At 32.3% G+C, this 22,664-nt stretch overlaps 1 protein-coding gene across 5 annotated transcripts in view; it reads left to right on the forward strand.

Annotated features, from left to right (window-relative positions):
- LOC129905198 (nitric oxide synthase) overlaps positions 1-22,664 on the forward strand; it is an 822,682-nt gene that overhangs the window by 662,280 nt on the left and 137,738 nt on the right. For all 5 annotated transcript variants that reach the window (XM_055980616.1, XM_055980618.1, XM_055980617.1 and 2 more), the window contains 2 exons: positions 3,672-3,776; positions 3,846-3,913. In XM_055980616.1, coding sequence (XP_055836591.1) covers positions 3,672-3,776; positions 3,846-3,913 — 173 coding nt within the window. The remainder of the gene's footprint in view (positions 1-3,671; positions 3,777-3,845; positions 3,914-22,664) is intronic.

The raw sequence follows: 22,664 nt of genomic DNA on the forward strand, positions 1-22,664 counted from the left end.
CGGCCGAAATCCACCTCCAAGCATTCTTGATTAACAGAAAACTGCAATGAAAGAAAAGTTACAACAAAACCTTCAAAACTTAATTCGTGGAAAGAATAGACGACTCCAAATTACCATATGCGCTAGAGGAGAAAATGCCAAGTATTGAAAAAAATTATTGGAAAGAACTGTCACGCGTTTCCATTTTTTTAAATTTTTTTTCTTAAAAAACAAAAATTATTTTAATATCAGTTTTCAGACCTTGAATTGCTAAAGGAGAGTGGGCATTTTGGCCCATCGGTGTAACACATTGAGACATACATCAAATGAAAGGTCTCGATGAGTGTATTATTTTTTTGTATGGGCACAAGTCTGTATCTCGTGCAGGGAAAGTGCATTGGTGCATTTTATTTTCAAAAATGTATGTAATAAAATTCAGAAAAGTATACATTTTGTATAAGTATATACGTAAGTAAGTATACATTTTGACTAGACGTTCGATAAAATTGTTTCAAGAACATTACAAAACTGTGTTGGAAGTTCAATTGGGCTATTCCATCACCAGTTTTCACCCATGACGCAATGCATTTTTCGTTTTTTAGAACACTTTTGTATGGGACGTGGCTCATTTGTTTAGATGCTCTATTGGCTAGATTCAAAAACATAATAATAACGGTGTTCTGTTGGACTAATCCATCAACTGCTTTAATTTAAAACAAAAATGCATTTATCGTTTTTTATAGATTGAAATGCAATAACAAAAAATGTTTGAGTAAGCATATGATCTTCTGTGCGAAACTACCTAAATATACGAAGGTTGTGACTAATTTTTCAAAAATGCAACTCAAACTACAAGTTACATATATTACTCATAAAATGTTGGTAGGTATTATGAATTTAAACCACAAACCATACGACATGGATTTAGTCGTTTCTCCACCTTTTTTTGTTCTAAAAACACAAACATTTAAAATAACCTTGAATACATTTTTGAACATAAAATGCACCACTGCACCTTCCACGAGATAGAGTTTATTGTCTATTCAAAGAAATATCAGTAACTTTGATGTATGTAATTTTCAATGTGTTACATTTATCTTTGAACATAAAATGCACCAATGCACTTTTTCTGCACGAAGTATAGACTTTTGTCCATACAAAGAACAAATGCGCTCATTGAGATCTTTCATCTGATGTTTGTCTCAATGTGTTACACCAATTAGCCACGTCCCATACAAAAGTGCTCTAGAAACCGAAAAATGCATTGCGTCATGGGTGAAAACTGGTGATGGATTAGCCCAATTGAACTTCCAACACAGTTATGTTATGTTTTTGAATCAATTTAATCGAGCATCAAGTCAAAATGTATACTTTTCTGAATTTTATTACATACATTTTTGAGCATAAAATGCATCACTGCACTTTCCCTGCACGAGATACAGACTTTTGCCCATATAAACAAATAATACACTCATCGAGACCTTTCATTTGACGTATGTCACAATGTGTTACACCGATGGGCCACGTCCCATACAAAAGTGCCCAGTCTCCTTTGGTTTATCTTTTTTTTGGTTAATAATACTGTTGCAATTTAGCATTTTTCTGACTTGCTAAACAATAAGCAAACACAAAAAAATACAACAAATAATTTTAAAGCCATTTCAAACAAGATGCAGGGGTATAACTAAAGAAAACAAAAGTGTGCGTTAATTTTGAGCAGGAGTTTATTTTAAATCAATAAATAAATAAATTTCACCACAGTTGTTTCTGTTTATTTTTCACTTTATATATGTGTATGTGTGTACATATATATTGAAAATGTGACAAAGATTGAAAGTGGGTGCAAGTGCAATTAAATGGTTGCAATTAATTTGCAAGTTTTTAATATTAGATTTAGTTTTTATTTTTTTTTTTTTATGCACTTTCAATTTTTTTTATACCTCTTTTTCTGACGTATTGTCTTCTTTAGAAGCAACAGTTTTCGTGCATTGGGATGGTTTCAGCAGGCCTAGCGCTTCGGTGGTGATGATGAAACAAGCTGCAACTCTGGTGTTGATATGGGGGTGGTTTTCTACGTAAGAATTGGTAGAATTATGCACTCACGACCGTTTTATGTGATTCCACCGAACTTGAATCAAGTTTAAATTTTTTTTTTAATTAATGGCGCACTTACGTTTAGTGTATATATAACGTCAAATATCTGGGAATACAATTCGATGAGAAGAACCGATTTAACCCTCAAGCAGCAGCCGTTTTGAAAAAAGCCAATTTCGCCTTTCATCGCATTCATCCGCTTATGCGGAAAAGAAACGGACTCAGCCAAAAGACAAAGCTTCTCCTGTACAAGCAGCTCATCAGGCCTATCATCACCTACTGTTTTCCTATCTGGTTCACGGTGACAAAATCCCATCTAAACAAGTTAGCAATACTGGAGAGGAAGATCTTAAGGATCTGTACAGGCATGTACTACGACAGGATACGCAGGAAACACGTCAGCAACAAGAGACTGTATGAAGAAGCCAAAATTATAAAACTCGACAAATACCTTATCCAATCAAGCAAATGATGCCTACAGAACCTGACCAACCACCCTAACCCAATAATAGGAAGAATCATGAACCAGCCAAGTCATCCTAACCAGAGATACTTAGAAGCTAAGGAACTTTTGGATGAGGATTTGATATCAACCAACGACGAAGAAAACATTCCCTTCTACGCTGAATGGGTCAGCTCACTATCGTGGCTGAAAGCCTCACCTCTCCCTTATCCAACCTTCACAATGACAACCGGACCTGAACAACCTGAGTTAAGAAGCTGCCAACAGAATTAAAATTTTAAACAAATACAATGACAATTAACTGTAAATTTAGTTAAAAAAAAAAAAACAATGTAAAAACGTTAGGCCCCTTTTGTGCCAACATAATACTAATATAATCAATGTAAAATTGAAGATAACTAGCTTTAAGCAAATTGTATATATAGGTATAATTACTGTTCAATAAAAATATCGTTAAATTGTTAAAATCGTTTAGTGTATATATATAATATGCGATATATATACCTATGTATATCACTTCGCGACGACTTGAATTAAATATAACAAAATAATTAGTTTATATTTGTCCCTGCTCGGGCACCATGAAAAATCACAAGAGTTTTTGTGAATTAGCTCTTATTTTGAGCTTTAAGTTAACACTTTTTAAATACTTAAGAAATTAAACTTTCAATAGAAAAAAAAACGAGTTAAATAAAACGACGTGCTTAGAGTGCGGTAACTTTTAGTGGAATGATTTATTTTCCGTTTTCTTTTTCTTCTTCTTTTTCATCTTTCTTTTAAAGTGAAATAAATATGGCCGAAAGGCGCGGAATTTAAATATTATAGCAGTTAAGTTCTAGTTCACAATAGTTAAATTGGATTTTTAGTACAATTCAAATTTTAATTCAAACAATATTTAAATTCATTTTAGTTCATTTTAATTAATATAATTCAAATTCAGTTTTTTATTGTTACACTTAAAGCTCAAAATAAGAGCTAATTCACAAAAACTCTTGTGATTTTTCATGGCGCCCGAGCAGGGATTAATTTAAAAATAGTTTTATATTGGTTTTCAAGACAATCAAACACTAAAGGGGCGATCATGCTCCCACTTCCCCTATAACAAAACTAAACCTTCTTTTAATTTATTTTTAAGACTTGCTGTATGTCAGACTATGATATCTCGTTCATGGAACATGAAGCGCTGCTCATTGTAATTGCATCAACTTTCGGAAATGGGGATCCACCAGAAAACGGAGAGGTAGGTGTAGTATTATAGTCATAAGAACTTAAGTTTCACTAATATTTCATTTATCGCTTTTAAACATAGGAATTTGCTCAGGAACTATATAAATTGCACTTGAAAGAATCATGTCTTAAGGAGGGAGCTGAACAATGGTAAATAATCCTATGCAATCTAAAATGATAAAAAATTATTTTTAAATAGGTACCTATAAAGAAAAATCTTCCGTTTTGAACAACTTATAGATTAGATTAGATTAGATTAGATTAGATTAGATTAGATTAGATTAGATTAGATTAGATTAGATTAGATTAGATTAGATTAGATTAGATTAGATTAGATTAGATTAGATTAGATTAGATTAGATTAGATTAGATTAGATTAGATTAGATTAGATTAGATTAGATTAGATTAGATTAGATTAGATTAGATTAGATTAGATTAGATTAGATTAGATTAGATTAGATTAGATTAGATTAGATTAGATTAGATTAGATTAGATTAGATTAGATTAGATTAGATTAGATTAGATTAGATTAGATTAGATTAGATTAGATTAGATTAGATTAGATTAGATTAGATTAGATTAGATTAGATTAGATTAGATTAGATTAGATTAGATTAGATTAGATTAGATTAGATTAGATTAGATTAGATTAGATTAGATTAGATTAGATTAGATTAGATTAGATTAGATTAGATTAGATTAGATTAGATTAGATTAGATTAGATTAGATTAGATTAGATTAGATTAGATTAGATTAGATTAGATTAGATTAGATTAGATTAGATTAGATTAGATTAGATTAGATTAGATTAGATTAGATTAGATTAGATTAGATTAGATTAGATTAGATTAGATTAGATTAGATTAGATTAGATTAGATTAGATTAGATTAGATTAGATTAGATTAGATTAGATTAGATTAGATTAGATTAGATTAGATTAGATTAGATTAGATTAGATTAGATTAGATTAGATTAGATTAGATTAGATTAGATTAGATTAGATTAGATTAGATTAGATTAGATTAGATTAGATTAGATTAGATTAGATTAGATTAGATTAGATTAGATTAGATTAGATTAGATTAGATTAGATTAGATTAGATTAGATTAGATTAGATTAGATTAGATTAGATTAGATTAGATTAGATTAGATTAGATTAGATTAGATTAGATTAGATTAGATTAGATTAGATTAGATTAGATTAGATTAGATTAGATTAGATTAGATTAGATTAGATTAGATTAGATTAGATTAGATTAGATTAGATTAGATTAGATTAGATTAGATTAGATTAGATTAGATTTATTCATTTAAAGAAACATATATGTATACATTTTCATAACGAAGAAAAAAATAACAAAAATAATAAAATATTATTAAAATTATTTTTATTTTAAGTGGAGTGATTGAATATTATTCAATTTTAAAGTTCAAGTGACCTCAACTCCAAATTTATAAAGCGTTTCGCCCAGGTACGACAGTGGGCTCATCAGTTAGATCTGTCGTACCCTTACTAAGACGCCTTATTTTGGTCGATGTTTACCTACACTACATATATAAAACTCACAGCATGAATATACTGTGAATTTTAGGATTCTAAGGGAATTTGTTTAAATTCAGACACTTAGAAAATGTATGCGTCTTAGTAAGGGTACGACAGATCTAACTGATGAGCCCACTGTCGTACCTGGGCGAAACGCTTTATAAATTTGGAGTTGAACGTTGAGGTCACTTGAACTTTAAAATTGTATACATTTGTTAGATAATTTTAACATTATGAATAATTAAGGCATGACAGGACTCTATCGTCTGCCTGAATGGGTATGAATTTAACTTACAAAATTGCTCAATTTTAATTCTTGATATCCTAAAATAAATCAATTAGGTACACATTAATGATTATAATTTAGATACCTACAATAAAAAGATAATTTTACTTTGTATATTACGGCAAAGTATATATATGAAATTGAATTTACAGGGTGTCCCGGGATGAGAGAAGAAGACTTTGAGGGATGATTCTTGGGTATATTCTAAGAAAAAAATTATTTTACAGTAACTCTCTATCTGCAAAGTTGATACCCTTTATATTTATTATATTTATTAGCGATGATTTAAGAAACCGCTTACTTTGGTATGCCTTTACTCATGTTAATGTTAATAACTCCGTTAATACTTATGATAAAAACTTCATTAATGTCTTGATTTTTAGACTTCAAAAATAAATTTTTAATTCGTACCCATTTTTGACTAAAGCAACAAACAGATTTTTTAGAGATTTTACCTGGTGCAGGTTTTCCTAAATATCATAAAATCTATGACTTTTCTGGCAAACTTGTGAACAACATTTTTGTTCATTATTGTTTTCTTCATAAGAATAAATTTATAAAACACTATGTTTATAACACATTTAACGAAGAAAATCGGCCCAAAGTCAAAAATTATCATGGGTAAGAAAAAAATAATTCCATTTAAAAATTAATATCTGAGCAACTAAAAAAGATTTTAACATTTTTTAAAACTATGTATAGCATTTCTTCTAAAAATCAAGACATTAATGAAGTTTTTATCATAAGTATTAACGGAGTTATTAACATTAACATGAGTAAAGGCATACCAAAGTAAGAGTTTTCTTAAATCATCGCTAAAGGGACAATTTTTTTCTTAAATATACCCAAGAATCATGTCTCAAATTCTTCTTATCTCATGCCGGGACACCCTGTATATAAATAAATAAGTTAAGTAAGTTAATATCAAGGTCGTATTCAGACCTTAAGGTATTTATAGGGTGGTGGTACAATTTTTAGGTACTCGATTTGACTGATGACACACTTTCTCCACTTAATGTTTCGAAATGTAAATTGTATCTTGTTACAGAAATTCAAATATAATTTTGTTTGATTATAATACAGAAATTTGTAATTTAAAGCGAGTCACTAAAATCACAGACAATTATACATATACAGATATCGCATCCCATAGCAAAAAATATCGTCGACAAGAGCTTTTTAAATTGGAATCAAAAAGGAGAAGAGAATTTTTCAGCTGACAAAAAAGCTTTTTTAATTTAAAAAGGGAACAATAAAAAAGGACGTTAACACGCACACATTTATAGATTCACGACATTCACCACACCTCGCAGCTTGTAGGCAAACGTCAGTTGATCGCCGAGTTTCCAGTCTTGGTATTTTTTGTTTATGGAAGTGATTTCAATTCGTCTTGGACTTTCTAAGCAATCAGCTGCGAAATATTTCAAATAGGTATATATCGTCGGCGTAAAGCAAAATTGTTCTAAGTACATAGAATTTCTTAAAGACTTAGAACAATTTTGCTTTACGCCGACGATATGTACATAAACTGTATGTAATTGAAAATATTTTATAAGAGAGTGTTGGCTGATTTTGAGATTGCATAGGTACTGGGCTGGGCACCGATCAGATTGTTCAATTGTGTGTAGTAGTAGAGATGCGCAAAACAGTTCCAAAGCTGGAACGAACATGGAACGGTTCTTTTTTCGGTCGGAACTAGTTCCGCGGAACCCTTCAAGCAAGAAAACGGAGTTTCAAGCAAGAAAACGGAGTTCAGAAAAGACACTCCGACCTCCGACCGCGAAAGACGGGGTTGCACTCACACACTTGCAACTTTTTGTATATGAACACAAAGTCGAAGGAGAAATCGTGGTAAAAAAACCAATACATATAAAATCGGCTCCGCGGTGATTCTAATTTCCATACTAATTTGAGCCGCCTGCGGACCAGTTTCTGCCTCGAAGTCAGACTCAGCTCCGCCTGAGGCGGAGCGAATTCGGACCGAGGTCGGACCTGTTTGCTTGAAGGGAACTATCAAGAATTTGAGTTTTTTTCAGGAAAATGCATCAAAAAAAGAAATAGTATGATATTGAATATTTTTTCCTTCTAGTTCCTGGAACTAGTTTCGCGGAACTATCAAGAATATGAGTTTTTTTTAGGAAAATGCATCAAAAAAAGAATATTGAATATTTTTTTCTTCTAGTTCCTGGAACTAGTTCCGCGGAACTATCAAGAATTTGAGTTTTTTTTTAGGAAAATGTATCAAAAAAAAGAAAAAGTATGATATTGAATATTTTTTCCTTCTAGTTCCTGGAACTAGTTCCGCGGAACTATCAAGAATTTGAGTTTTTTTTAGGAAAGTGTATCAAAAAAAGAAATAGTATGATATTGAATATTTTTTCCTTCTAGTTCCTGGAACTAGTTCCGCGGAACTATCAAGAATTTTTTCCTAATGGAAGACATGAAACTGGAACTATTAATGTAGTTCCATGTCCATGAGCATGATTCATAAGAGTGAAGTTGTGGTTTTGGTTTGTGAATTTTTGACGCTCAACTCGTTCGCATCCATGTGTGTTGGCTTTGGATGAGAATTATATGACATGCGTGTGTGTGTTGTGTATTTCAAACAGAGACAGAGACATGTTCGCTTTCGTTTTGTTTCTTGTTCCTCTTCTTCTTTCTTTCTTTTGTGTGTGGCTGTGTCGGAACGATGGAACTGTTTAAATCAATTTTGTGGAACGAGTGGAACTAATTCCAAGTGAGGAACTAGTTCCAGGAACTATTTGGCTAAGGAACTACCCATCTCTATGTAGTAGACATCTACAGTCTAGACATACATATGAGGTGCAGAGTGTTGGTGAAATATGAACATGAGCATAGTGTGTGTATCTACGTATACATTAAGCCGATGTCGTTGGGCGATATGACGTCTGCGTGCATAAGGCGGCCCATAGAAAAGACACTACTTGGTGTGTTCGCTCCGGTGTGCACCATAAACAAAACATACCAAGACTGGAAACTAAGCGGTCTAATGACGTTTGCCTACAAGCTGCGAGGTGTGGTGAATGTCGTCAATCTATTGTTGTGTTCTTGTTGGATGTTTAGTGAATGTCGTGAACCTATAAATGTGTGCGTGTTAATGTCATTTACCAACGTGGTGGCTTTCACATATATTCACAGAAAACACTGTACACAAAAGGGTTTGGGGGGTAAGACGTACGAAAGTTTCCAGTCTTGGTATTTTTTGTTCATGGTGTGCACACAAGCGTGGTGCCTGCTTAGAGGATATAATATATGAAGTGCTTGTTCCTATACCTAATACATTGTAACGCCATATACATGGATAGGGGTCGCCGCTTTCGTTTTTCAGTGCGATTCCGCAGCTGTAAATAAACACGCTTGTTGATGACAGCCATCAAATGAAAATAAAATGGAGACATGTACTCATCGAAAAACTTAAAGAAACTAGAGCCCTCTATAAAAGCTTCACGGAACAAACAGCACAAGCACTCCTATTATATCATCTAAGGATGCCTGGTGTGTATGTGTATGGGTCCTTTAAATCTGTGAAAATTTAGGTAGATGGATAGGTGGAGTGCCAATCTGCCTCCCATCGGTAGCACGTCTGCGAAAGCTTTGTCGGAAGTGAAGTGTACTCGTTGTCGTTTAAATCTGTTTATTAATTTTTTTTCCTACGTCGTTATTACCAGTTACTAGTTAAATGTCTTTAAAATAAAATTAAAAAAAAAAAATAGTTCACTAGCCTTTTAAATAATTATAAAAAAAAAAAAAAACAAAAACCCCGTTCAATAGAAATCAAATTCAACAAAAAATCAGTGCATAAAATTAAACAACAACACCCATATCAGTGCATAACAAAAAAAAAAAAAATAGAAAGGTCCAGTAATTGCAGTGCTGAAAAACAATAACAACATCAACATTAACCACCTCTCTGTTATCACAAACAAAAAACAAATCTCGCGTCGCGCAATGCCCATGCACCCATATAGCACATCGAGTATTCCTTCTTTTTCCCTCCCCCGTCTTTCTTGCAGTCAGATTTGCCTAGCAGCTGTAGCATTGTTGGTATTCACTCATCTTCAATACCGCAATTGTTATCAAATCTGATTCCAGATAAATTGTTGTATGTGTTGGTAAGTAACCAGGGGCGGATCGATGCAAGTTTTTTTTTTAGTTCTGAATATATAAATGGTGGGTAAAGTCAGGGTCGATTATGCCAACATTCGTGGGCTACGATCGAATTTCTGTGATGTGTACATTTATACTGTACAAAACAGGCCAGCTGTGGTGAGACCCAAATAAGTGAAAATTCAGAACAATCTGAATTTAATCTTCATGGGCAGAGGTGGATTTACCAGAAGGCTGAGTTTTTGTGTGATTTTAAACCGTGATTTCAATTTTTTTTTTATGAAAATCTAAAAAAAATACGCTTAAAAAAATAGAACAATCACACGCAACAAACCATCTTCGTGTTTTTTTAATAATCACGTTCCTTAGGAGTTTCCACGTGAGAATAAGAAGGACTAATGAAGCTATCACATGTACTTGTACATAATTTGAAAAAGTTGATGTGATTTTACTTGGGGAACCGATGGTTATACAAAAATACCAGCGATTTATTAAAGCTATCCGTGTTTTACTGGCGAAAATACAGCAAAGATTCGGGTGGAAACCGTGACTTTTAAAGAGGAATCTCGTGATTTTAAGGGGGCAACCAGTGATTTTAATGATGCGACCTTTTGATTTTACCCAAGATTTTCATGATGTTAAGAACAAACCTGTGCACAGCTGTGATTTAACCGAAGTGACTCCTGATTTTCGTGCAAACCATCATTTTAATGCATAACTCAAACTCATTGAAATAAAATGCACGAAATAAACCACTTTTGTTGGTTTACTTGAAGATTTTAAGAGCTGGGTCTATATAAGGGCAAGGGCGGCAAAAACTGAAGAGCCTATACCATGAAAATTTGTAAATCCGCCTCTGTTCATGGGTATTGCTTAGTGCCATTATTCTTTTCTCACCATGGACTAGCCATTTATATAAGAAATGATGCAGCTTATCAACTCCAACCACAGTAAGACCCGTGTGCAAACACCAATTTTAATTTCATGTGGTTAAAATTCACGGTTAATAAGCGCATCATTCATACATGTTTCATTTATCGAAGCCCCAACCTGGACAGTAATTCTAACGAATTTGATGCTCTGTCCGACTCCATCCAAAGGATTGTTTCCCTTTATCCTCACACTGAAAGCGTTATTACGGGCGATTTCAATGTACACAATTCTTCGTGGCTTCGCTATTCTGGCCAGACAACACCCGAAGGAAGGTATGTCGAGATTTTCGCTGAATTAAACCATCTTACTCAGCTTATTGACGAGCCAACTCGAATATCAGACGTTAATGGTCAAGCTGAGAACACTTTAGACCTCTTTCTTACCTCTGACCCTGATAAATACACTGTTAGTGTATTATCGCCTTTAAGTAAGTCAGATCACTGTGTCATATCTGCAAATTTCTCATGTCTTAAAAATCCAGTTAAAGAAAAAACACCAAAGAGAACTGTTTGGCAATATGAGAAAGCCAACTGGGAGAGACTCAACAATTTCTTTAAAAACTTTAACTGGTCACTATGCTTCCTCGATAGTGACGTTGATTCCTGTGCTGATATGATTACAAATTTAATTCTCCGGAATGAGAAATTTTATCCCCAACAGGGTTAAAACCATCAAACCGAAAGAGAATTCGTGGTTTGACTCGAGCTGTAAATAGGTAATCAGGGATAAAGAGGTAACGTTTCGATGTTTTAAAGCCAACCCTACTGAGGAAAACCGAACAAAGTTTAAACAAGCAAGAAAGGCTAGCAACGCTCATATTCGACGGACCAAATTTCTACATGACCAAAGATTACGACAAAAAATACTTCAATGTCCCACAGGTAGTACAAATTTTTGGTCATTTGTAAAAAATATTAAAAACTCAACTTCATCTTCCGTTCCAACGCTCGTTAACAATGACACTCCTTTTGTTAGTTCTCGCGAGAAAGCTAACCTTCTTGGCAGGCAGTTTGCTGCTAATTCAACTTTACCAGAAAGTGTCATGACTCCCCCTTCACTTGATAGAGTAAATAGTTGTATGGGACCCATCTTTTTTCGTACTCGTGGAGTGGCAAGAGTCCTTAAAGATCTTGACATACACAAATCCGCTGGCCCGGATAGTATTCCTCCCATCGTTCTGAAGAGGTGTTCTTCCACGCTGGCAAAACTACTGCGTAAGCTTTTTCATCTGTCCTACACTACTGGTCTCGTTCCGAGTGGATGGAAAACAGCATTTGTCCAGCCTTTCCCTAAAAAAGGCGAATCTTATTCACCCTCTAACTATCGTCCGATTGCACTCACGTCCCTTCTTTCCAAGGTCATGTAAACGCTGATTAATTTCCAGCTAAAGAAATATCTCGAAGAACGGAAGCTTCTTAATGACCGGCAGTACGGCTTTCGTAGCAATAGGTCCACTGGTGATTTGATGGTTTATCTCACCGATCAGTGGAACAAATCTTTACAAAGTAAGATTATTGCACTTGATATTTCAAAAGCATTTGATAGAGTTTGGCATCAAGCTCTCTTATCGAAAATGCTTGCATTCGGCATTGATGAATCTCTTCTTCGTTGGATTAGAAATTACCTTTCGAATCGTTCAATTCAAGTTGTATTGGATGGATTCAGGGCTCCGCTTTGTCTCCGACTCTCTTCCTCATTTTTATTAATGATCTACTCTCTGAAACTTCTAATCCACTTAATTGTTTCGCTGACGATAGTACCCTCAGCTTTTCATATTCGTTTAAGGATTTACACCCATGTCCTTCGGATGTTGATCTTCAACGGCAAAATATGATAAGCTCATTAAATTCTGATCTCGAATGCATTGTCCAATGGGGAATAAGAAACCGCGTAGAATTTAATGTTTCTAAAACACAATGCTGCTTACTATCGCTAAAACGAAACCCCCCGGAATGTATCATGCCTGTCCTTATTTTTTTGAAGGTATTTTTTTAAAAAATGTTCAAACGAAATAGCTAGTTGCATTCCTCCTCTTAAGCAATTCAACCGTGATACTCGTACTTCAAGGAATGCCCATCAGTTTACACTAGAGCCCAATTTCGGACGTACCGTAAATATAGAGATTCCTTCTTTAGCCGTACTACGAGAATGTGGAATGCATTACCCGCCTCAGTTTTTCCCTCCCATTTTAATGTTCAGAACTTTAAAACCAATGTGCATTGGCATCTCCTTTTAAGTCCTTTCCACTTTCCCTAAAGCTCGTACTGTGTTTATATACATATTAAGGGTACCCAAAACCCCTTTAGTGCGCGCAAATTATGAAAAAAAGGTAGGTAAGCAGGTTCTTCTATTCATGTTTTTGTTTACATTTGAATTGCATTCAAACAGGTGAACTTTATTTTTTTGATGGAAGCAAAAAATACAAAAAAATAAAGCAGGGTTGTATAACATCTTTTTTAAAACAAATATTTACTGCAACTTGATAATGCTTTGCATTAAACAAATACTATTGCATTATCTTTATTGACAAAAACAATATTTTGCCTTAAAAAAAAAATACCTATTGCAAATAAAACAAATTTCTCCATAGAAAAAAACAAATGAATGCAAAGTGTGGGGGTGTGGGCAATAAATAATTCATTTTTAATATTCGTCGAACTTCTTACAATTTTAGTTGCAATAATTATTTTTTTTTTAATGCAAATATTTTTCAGTTGTACCTAATACAATTTTTTTCTATCGATGCAATTTTGTTTCAGTTGCAATAAACGTTTTTTTTTAATTAAATTAGTTTTTCCAAAAAATATTCTTTTAAATTTCAAATTAAGGATTCGTTAAAAAATCGAACTCGAGATAACAAAAAACGAAAAATTGGGTCTCGCAATAATTTTGCCTGTCTGCCTTTATCTAGATCTGTAGCAATTTTACTACTTGAATATTGGTAACTTAGAGTTTTTCGTAGAGGGAATTTGTTTTAGGACCAAAATAAACCTTTTAAAGAATAGGTTGGGTTTCTCAAAAATGGCTCTAACAGTTTTGCTAAAAAAATCATATTATTTGGCAAACGTGGTCGTAGGTACCTATCAAATAAAAAAAATATACTTTGAACCGTTATATTTATACAAAAACGTTTTAGGATCTCTTATATGAAAAATAAGGAAAATTTTCCAAATATAATTTTTGGATTTTTAAAAAGTTCAGTTTTTGTTTATGTATAAAAAAACTGTCTAAAATAACGGCTCGATTTTCAAACATTTTTTCTTAAAATTCTTTGTTTTGCAAGAAATTTAATGGTTTAGGTACTTGCTTTGCAGCTAAAAACCATTTTAACGAGTTATTTTTGTAACTTTAAACGAACTTTTATCATTATTTTTAAGTTTTTTTTTTATTTCTTAAGAATTGATAGAGAATTTGTTTTTTTTTGCACTACCAACTTGATTTATGTATGAAGATAACCAAATTTATTTAAAATGTATTAATTCTTCTTCTTACAATTGTTTTTAAGGAGTAGGTAAAAACTTTTGCCTTTTACAACAATCCATAAAAAACTTAGAATTAACTAAATTAGGCTAGGCGCACACATGCGATTTAAGTCGCACGATTATTCATATTCAGTCGCAAAAATGGATCACACGCATTTCAATGCCGGTAAACACTCATGCTTCTAAAAAATAGCCGCGATTAAAAAATTGAAAATTGTCCCATTTTTTTGGCGACGCGATTGTCGCAAATTAAAATGGAACAAATGAACCAGCATAGTTATGCACACACTAAACCGAAAACGACTAAAAAGTAGCAGTCGCAAAGAGGTCAAATCATGCGCACACATGCGATTTTAAACCACTCGATTTTTTCTATTTTTCGCGATTTTTTTTGCTGCACATAAGGATATATTATACAGAATATAATATAATGCACCTGCCCGCACGTGCGACACTTGAAACAATTATTTTAAGTACAATAAGGGATATTACTAGAAAGTGTTGTATAGTGGCTCTTTTTTTATAAACGATAAGAAAGTTAAAAGGACAATTCCATAAAATTCATAAAAATTTAAGAGAAGACCCTTAGAAATTTACCCAGTACTATAGAATGAGTATACAATGCTTTGGTTAAATAATGGTACTCGTGGGGCCTAAAATAAGATACAAACATACACACTGCAGAGAATCTATTTCTATTTCTAATCTGGTAAACAAGCTGTCAAACCCTTACCAAATTTTGAGACATTTATCACTTTACCACTTTTACCAGAGCTTACAACGTTTCATGAATTTACCTTATCATAAAATCCGATCGTAGATACAATTTGTATGAAATTTTCCATTACGAACGGATTTCGTGATTGTTTTCTTTGCGGTCATTTGACCATTAGATTTGAACAGTGAGTATCTCCTGGCTCTTTTGATCTTGAGATGATGCATTTTTTTTATCGAAAAACGGTCAACTTTTTTTCGACCAAACATAATAATTTTTCTTGCAATAAAAAATAGTAGCGCGATTTTTTAGTCTCAAGTGTGTGCACGGTTATTTTATGTTGCGACTGCGATTTTTTAGTAGCAACGACTGAAAATCGCACATGTGCGCCTAGCCTTATAAGTGCATTTAATTTTGTATGTTAAACATTCCGTAAAAACGAAATTCAGTCGTAATTTGGAACTCTATGATTAATAAAATTTTATAAATCATTTGTTATAGATTTAAAATCAATGCCAACAAAAGTTTATTAAGGATAGATAGCTTGAACATTACTGCTATTTTATTAATAAATTCGCACATATTTGACGATCAATTTAATGAAAACATAAAATAATTAAAACGAAAAAGTATGTATTAAAATTTGATTCACTATTTAAAATTAGATGGAGGTAGGGTGGGTGGGGGCAGACATTCTGCCAAGTCTACGATCGTTACATAACATAACATAACATAACATAACATAACATAACATAACATAACATAACATAACATAACATAACATAACATAACATAACATAACATAACATAACATAACATAACATAACATAACATAACATAACATAACATAACATAACATAACATAACATAACATAACATAACATAACCTAACATAACATAACATAACATAACATAACATAACATAACATAACATAACATAACATAACATAACATAACATAACATAACATAACATAACATAACATAACATAACATAACATAACATAACATAACATAACATAACATAACATAACATAACATAACATAACATAACATAACATAACATAACATAACATAACATAACATAACATAACATAACATAACATAACATAACATAACATAACATAACATAACATAACATAACATAACATAACATAACATAACATAACATAACATAACATAACATAACATAACATAACATAACATAACATAACATAACATAACATAACATAACATAACATAACATAACATAACATAACATAACATAACATAACATAACATAACATAACATAACATAACATAACATAACATAACATAACATAACATAACATAACATAACATAACATAACATAACATAACATAACATAACATAACATAACATAACATAACATAACATAACATAACATAACATAACATAACATAACATAACATAACATAACATAACATAACATAACATAACATAACATAACATAACATAACATAACATAACATAACATAACATAACATAACATAACATAACATAACATAACATAACATAACATAACATAACATAACATAACATAACATAACATAACATAACATAACATAACATAACATAACATAACATAACATAACATAACATAACATAACATAACATAACATAACATAACATAACATAACATAACATAACATAACATAACATAACATAACATAACATAACATAACATAACATAACATAACATAACATAACATAACATAACATAACATAACATAACATAACATAACATAACATAACATAACATAACATAACATAACATAACATAACATAACATAACATAACATAACATAACATAACATAACATAACATAACATAACATAACATAACATAACATAACATAACATAACATAACATAACATAACATAACATAACATAACATAACATAACATAACATAACATAACATAACATAACATAACATAACATAACATAACATAACATAACATAACATAACATAACATAACATAACATAACATAACATAACATAACATAACATAACATAACATAACATAACATAACATAACATAACATAACATAACATAACATAACATAACATAACATAACATAACATAACATAACATAACATAACATAACATAACATAACATAACATAACATAACATAACATAACATAACATAACATAACATAACATAACATAACATAACATAACATAACATAACATAACATAACATAACATAACATAACATAACATAACATAACATAACATAACATAACATAACATAACATAACATAACATAACATAACATAACATAACATAACATAACATAACATAACATAACATAACATAACATAACATAACATAACATAACATAACATAACATAACATAACATAACATAACATAACATAACATAACATAACATAACATAACATAACATAACATAACATAACATAACATAACATAACATAACATAACATAACATAACATAACATAACATAACATAACATAACATAACATAACATAACATAACATAACATAACATAACATAACATAACATAACATAACATAACATAACATAACATAACATAACATAACATAACATAACATAACATAACATAACATAACATAACATAACATAACATAACATAACATAACATAACATAACATAACATAACATAACATAACATAACATAACATAACATAACATAACATAACATAACATAACATAACATAACATAACATAACATAACATAACATAACATAACATAACATAACATAACATAACATAACATAACATAACATAACATAACATAACATAACATAACATAACATAACATAACATAACATAACATAACATAACATAACATAACATAACATAACATAACATAACATAACATAACATAACATAACATAACATAACATAACATAACATAACATAACATAACATTTTCAAAAACAAAGTTATGTTTTATTTTTTGAAAAAAATGTTGTATTCATATTCACCACAGATCACCTCATGCTCATTTATTCCACATCCCAACCTACCTTATGAAAAAAATATTAGAGAAAAAATGCATTTATTGTTCAGGTTGTTTTTTTAAATACGTCCACAATCCATCTGCACACACACAGCTCTATTTTTCTTCCAAAAATCCCGCCTTAAAAAAGAAACAGTTAAAACGCGATTTTGCAATGCAAAAACACAACAAGAATACAAGAAAAGAATCAAAGATACAGAAAAATAACGATTCCAACTCAAGACCGTTATGCCCATAAACAAAAAATACCAAGACTGGAAACTCGGCGGTCAACTGACGTTTGCCTACAAGCTGCGAGGTGTGGTGAATGTCGTGAACCTATCGTTGTGTTCGTGTTCGATGTGTGGTGAATGTCGTGAATCTATAAATGTGTGCGTGTTAACGTCATTTACCAACGTGGTGGCTTTCACATATATTCACAGACAGCACTGTTCACAAAAGGGTTTTGGGAGGAAAGACGTACGAATGTTTCCAGTCTTGGTATTTTTTGTTTATGGTTATGCCCATAAACAAAAAATACCAAGACTGGAAACTCGGCGGTCAACTGACGTTTGCCTACAAGCTGCGAGGTGTGGTGAATGTCGTGAACCTATCGTTGTGTTCGTGTTCGATGTGTGGTGAATGTCGTGAATCTATAAATGTGTGCGTGTTAACGTCATTTACCAACGTGGTGGCTTTCACATATATTCACAGACAGCACTGTTCACAAAAGGGTTTTGGGAGGAAAGACGTACGAATGTTTCCAGTCTTGGTATTTTTTGTTTATGGTTATGCCCATAAACAAAAAATACCAAGACTGGAAACTCGGCGGTCAACTGACGTTTGCCTACAAGCTGCGAGGTGTGGTGAATGTCGTGAACCTATCGTTGTGTTCGTGTTCGATGTGTGGTGAATGTCGTGAATCTATAAATGTGTGCGTGTTAACGTCATTTACCAACGTGGTGGCTTTCACATATATTCACAGACAGCACTGTTCACAAAAGGGTTTTGGGAGGAAAGACGTACGAATGTTTCCAGTCTTGGTATTTTTTGTTTATGGTTATGCCCATAAACAAAAAATACCAAGACTGGAAACTCGGCGGTCAACTGACGTTTGCCTACAAGCTGCGAGGTGTGGTGAATGTCGTGAACCTATCGTTGTGTTCGTGTTCGATGTGTGGTGAATGTCGTGAATCTATAAATGTGTGCGTGTTAACGTCATTTACCAACGTGGTGGCTTTCACATATATTCACAGACAGCACTGTTCACAAAAGGGTTTTGGGAGGAAAGACGTACGAATGTTTCCAGTCTTGGTATTTTTTGTTTATGGTTATGTCCATAAACAAAAAATACCAAGACTGGAAACTCGGCGGTCAACTGACGTTTGCCTACAAGCTGCGAGGTGTGGTGAATGTCGTGAACCTATCGTTGTGTTCGTGTTCGATGTGTGGTGAATGTCGTGAATCTATAAATGTGTGCGTGTTAACGTCATTGACCAACGTGGTGGATTTCACATATATTCACAGACAGCACTGTTCACAAAAGGGTTTTGGGAGGAAAGACGTACGAAAGTTTCCAGTCTTGGTATTTTTTGTTTATGGTTATGCCCATGATTTTTTTTTCTTTTCTATCCATACAAAAAGATCTTCTCGCTCTGTCTGAGCGAGAGCCGTGAAAACACATGATGACATGATAGATGATACTCAATCTCAAAGGCCACGTAAAAGCTGAAACACAATCACGCTTCAGGGCGTCGCTTCGTTGCGTTACGTTGAGAAATCCTCAAAGCGCGCTTCTGTCACTTTGACTTTGAACAGCTGATTGCAACATAAAATCTGCTGTCAAATAAAAAAAACACAGTCACTCACAAAATTATTGGGCCAAGTCTTTATCTTGATTTAATTGTGGAAAAATGAAAAAGGATATTAATGTGTTTAAAAAATGCATAGAAATTTGTTTATTCTTTAATCCTATAGTTATAAAAACAAAACCAATCAAAATATATTGTTTTTAACAATAAAACTCAGTCTAAAACATCATTAAATTTTTTTTGTTTTTAATACCTACGTAAATTGTTTTGATTTAAAATATCTCGATGTCGTTTTTTTGTGCAAAATATATATAGAGAAATTAAAAAACACACATAGTTTTGCAATAATTTATTTTTTTTTATTCACATTTGGCGCAATAATAATGTGGGTGACTGTAACTATGTCTGTTAAATGTCAGAAAGCGAGCAAAAGTTCAGTCTGGTTGAACTTTTGCTCGCTTTCTTACGTTTCCTTACGTTTGTCAAAAAAAGCGTACGTAAGAAAAGCGTCATTGTGTGAGGATACACAGATTTCCTATAGTTGAAATTTTCGCAGTTGTCAAAATCGACGGCAAAGCGTGATTGTGTTTCAGCTTTAAAAGAGAATCAGAGAATAAAGAATCAAAATTCCAAAGAGAAAAAAAGCATTTTAAATTTTCTCAAATTTTTCATTGAAAAGAGCTTTTTTAAAAGCTCTTCAAAGTGGTGATTTTCAGTTTCATATGTCACTTCTTTCTATGAAGATGAGACATCTGTATATAATTATTTGTGCTATTAGTGAATTCGACGATAGGAAGATGAACGAATGTCGGTAGCAGACCCTGCACGACCGACATTCTGTTCAACTTATTTGCTATTACTGAATTCGCAGATCATTCGCACTCCATACAATTTGTTTCACTTCACATTCGCGCCAGTTTTGCCACGAATCGGCAGTTTCTTTTAAATAAAAACAAAACAAAAAAAAATGTTCATAGTATGTATTGATTTTTATTTCTCTACTATACCTACAGTTATAAAAAAAATAGTTATAAAAAGTTTTAAGGTATCAAAAAAAAATTTTCAAAAAGGATTTTTAATTTTTAATTTTTTGGAAATAACAACTTATATAGGTAGGTAAATTTTTTTTTCAAGTAAAATTTTGTTCTTCATTTTACTTTTTTCCCTTAAGTTCTCAAAAACTAAGATTTTTTCTTGAAAAAAAATTAGGGTAATGATTATCTTTACAAATGTGAAAGTTATCCACCAATTGATAAACGTTGAGCCGTTTATGTGACGGTACACCCTCTCTACACAACCTGCAATTATTCAATGCTCTTAAACGTAATGGATCTTACATACTTAGACAATTATATACAGATATCGCATCCCATAGAAAAAAATTGTCATCAAAATTTTTTCCAGCCGACACGTTTCAGCCGACAAGAGCTTTTTAAATTGGAATCAAAAAGGAGAAGAGAATTTTTCAGCCGACAAAAAAGCTTTTTTTTTAATTTAAAAAGAGAACAATAAAAAGGATCTCTTACGACCATGACCTTACTCACTCTCCCGCGAAAATAAAAAAAGTGGGTAGATAGACGTGATTTCAATTCGTCTTTGACTTTCTAAGCAATCAGCTGCTGTGAAATATTTCAAATAGGTATATATCGTCGGCTTAAAGCAAAATTGTTCTAAGTACATAGGATTCCTTAAGGACTAAGAACAATTTTGCTTTACGCCGGCGATATGTACATAAACTGTTTGTAATTGAAAATATTTTATAAGAGAGTGTCGGCTGATTTTGAGATTTCATGGGCACTTCTCCAATGGGCAAAGTCTAGATAATGTAATAGAAAACTATTCATGTTACCACGCTCCACATCCAGCTGACAAGGCAAGAGGTGGATCGGCGATTCTTATAAAAGAAAGCTTAAAACATTATGAAGAAACCAAGCTTACTAATGAAAATATGCAAGTAACAACTATTAGTATCGGTATGAAAAAGAAAGAGTTTAAGATAGCAGCTATATACTGCCCACCAAGGCGCTCCCCGACAGAAGATGACTATACAGATCTATTAAATCTTCTTGGGCATAACTTTCTTGTTGGTGGAGACTTCAATGCGAAACACACTCATTGGGGTTCAAGACTTATATCAACAAAAGGCAAAAGACTTTTCCAAGCAGGCCGTAAATACAATTGCGAATTCTATTCCTCCAGGTCGCCTACTTACTGGCCTTCCGATACTAACAAAATACCAGACCTTATTGACTTTTTCGTAGCTAAAGGAATCAAACGAAATCACATTAGTGTCGAAGGTAATTATGACTTGTCATCAGATCATACTCCAGTGATTCTAATACTAAGTGAATCGGAAGTAATAGAAAAAAGTAATCCAAAGCTTGTAAATAAGAAAACAAACTGGAGTGATTTTAGAGAAAGGCTTTTAAGTTTTATAAATTTAAGATCTCCCATGGATACAATCGAGCAAATTGACCATGAAGTGGAACAATTTATTGCTGATGTGCAACAGGCCGCTGAAGAAAGTACTCCAACATTTTCTAATAGAAGACAAAATGAAATAAAATATCCTTTAGAGATAAGAGAGTTGATAATAGAGAAAAGAAGAGCTCGAAGAAAATGGCAAAATACTAGATTTCCAGATGATAAAACAACGTTTAACCGTATAAGCAACAATCTTAAAAAACAAATTTATAAATTCAAAAACGATTCACTCAGTACATTCCTAAAGAATTTAACGACTGATGCTTCAACCGATTTTTCGCTATGGAAAGCAGCCAAGCGCCTGAAAAGACCGCAGTTACTAAACTCTCCCTTGAAATCTCAAGATGGGAAATGGATCGGTAACCCAAAAGAAAAAGCTAACCTTTTCGCGGAGCATCTTGCGAATGTTTTTAAGCCATACCCAGCAAACGCGGCTGAAAATAGCTTACAGCTTGTTGATAAGATAGATGAAAGTGAAATACCAATTGTAAGATTAAAAGAAATA

The sequence above is a fragment of the Episyrphus balteatus genome, chromosome 1 (genome assembly GCF_945859705.1).
Source record: "Episyrphus balteatus chromosome 1, idEpiBalt1.1, whole genome shotgun sequence".
NCBI classification, from domain to species: domain Eukaryota; kingdom Metazoa; phylum Arthropoda; class Insecta; order Diptera; family Syrphidae; genus Episyrphus; species Episyrphus balteatus.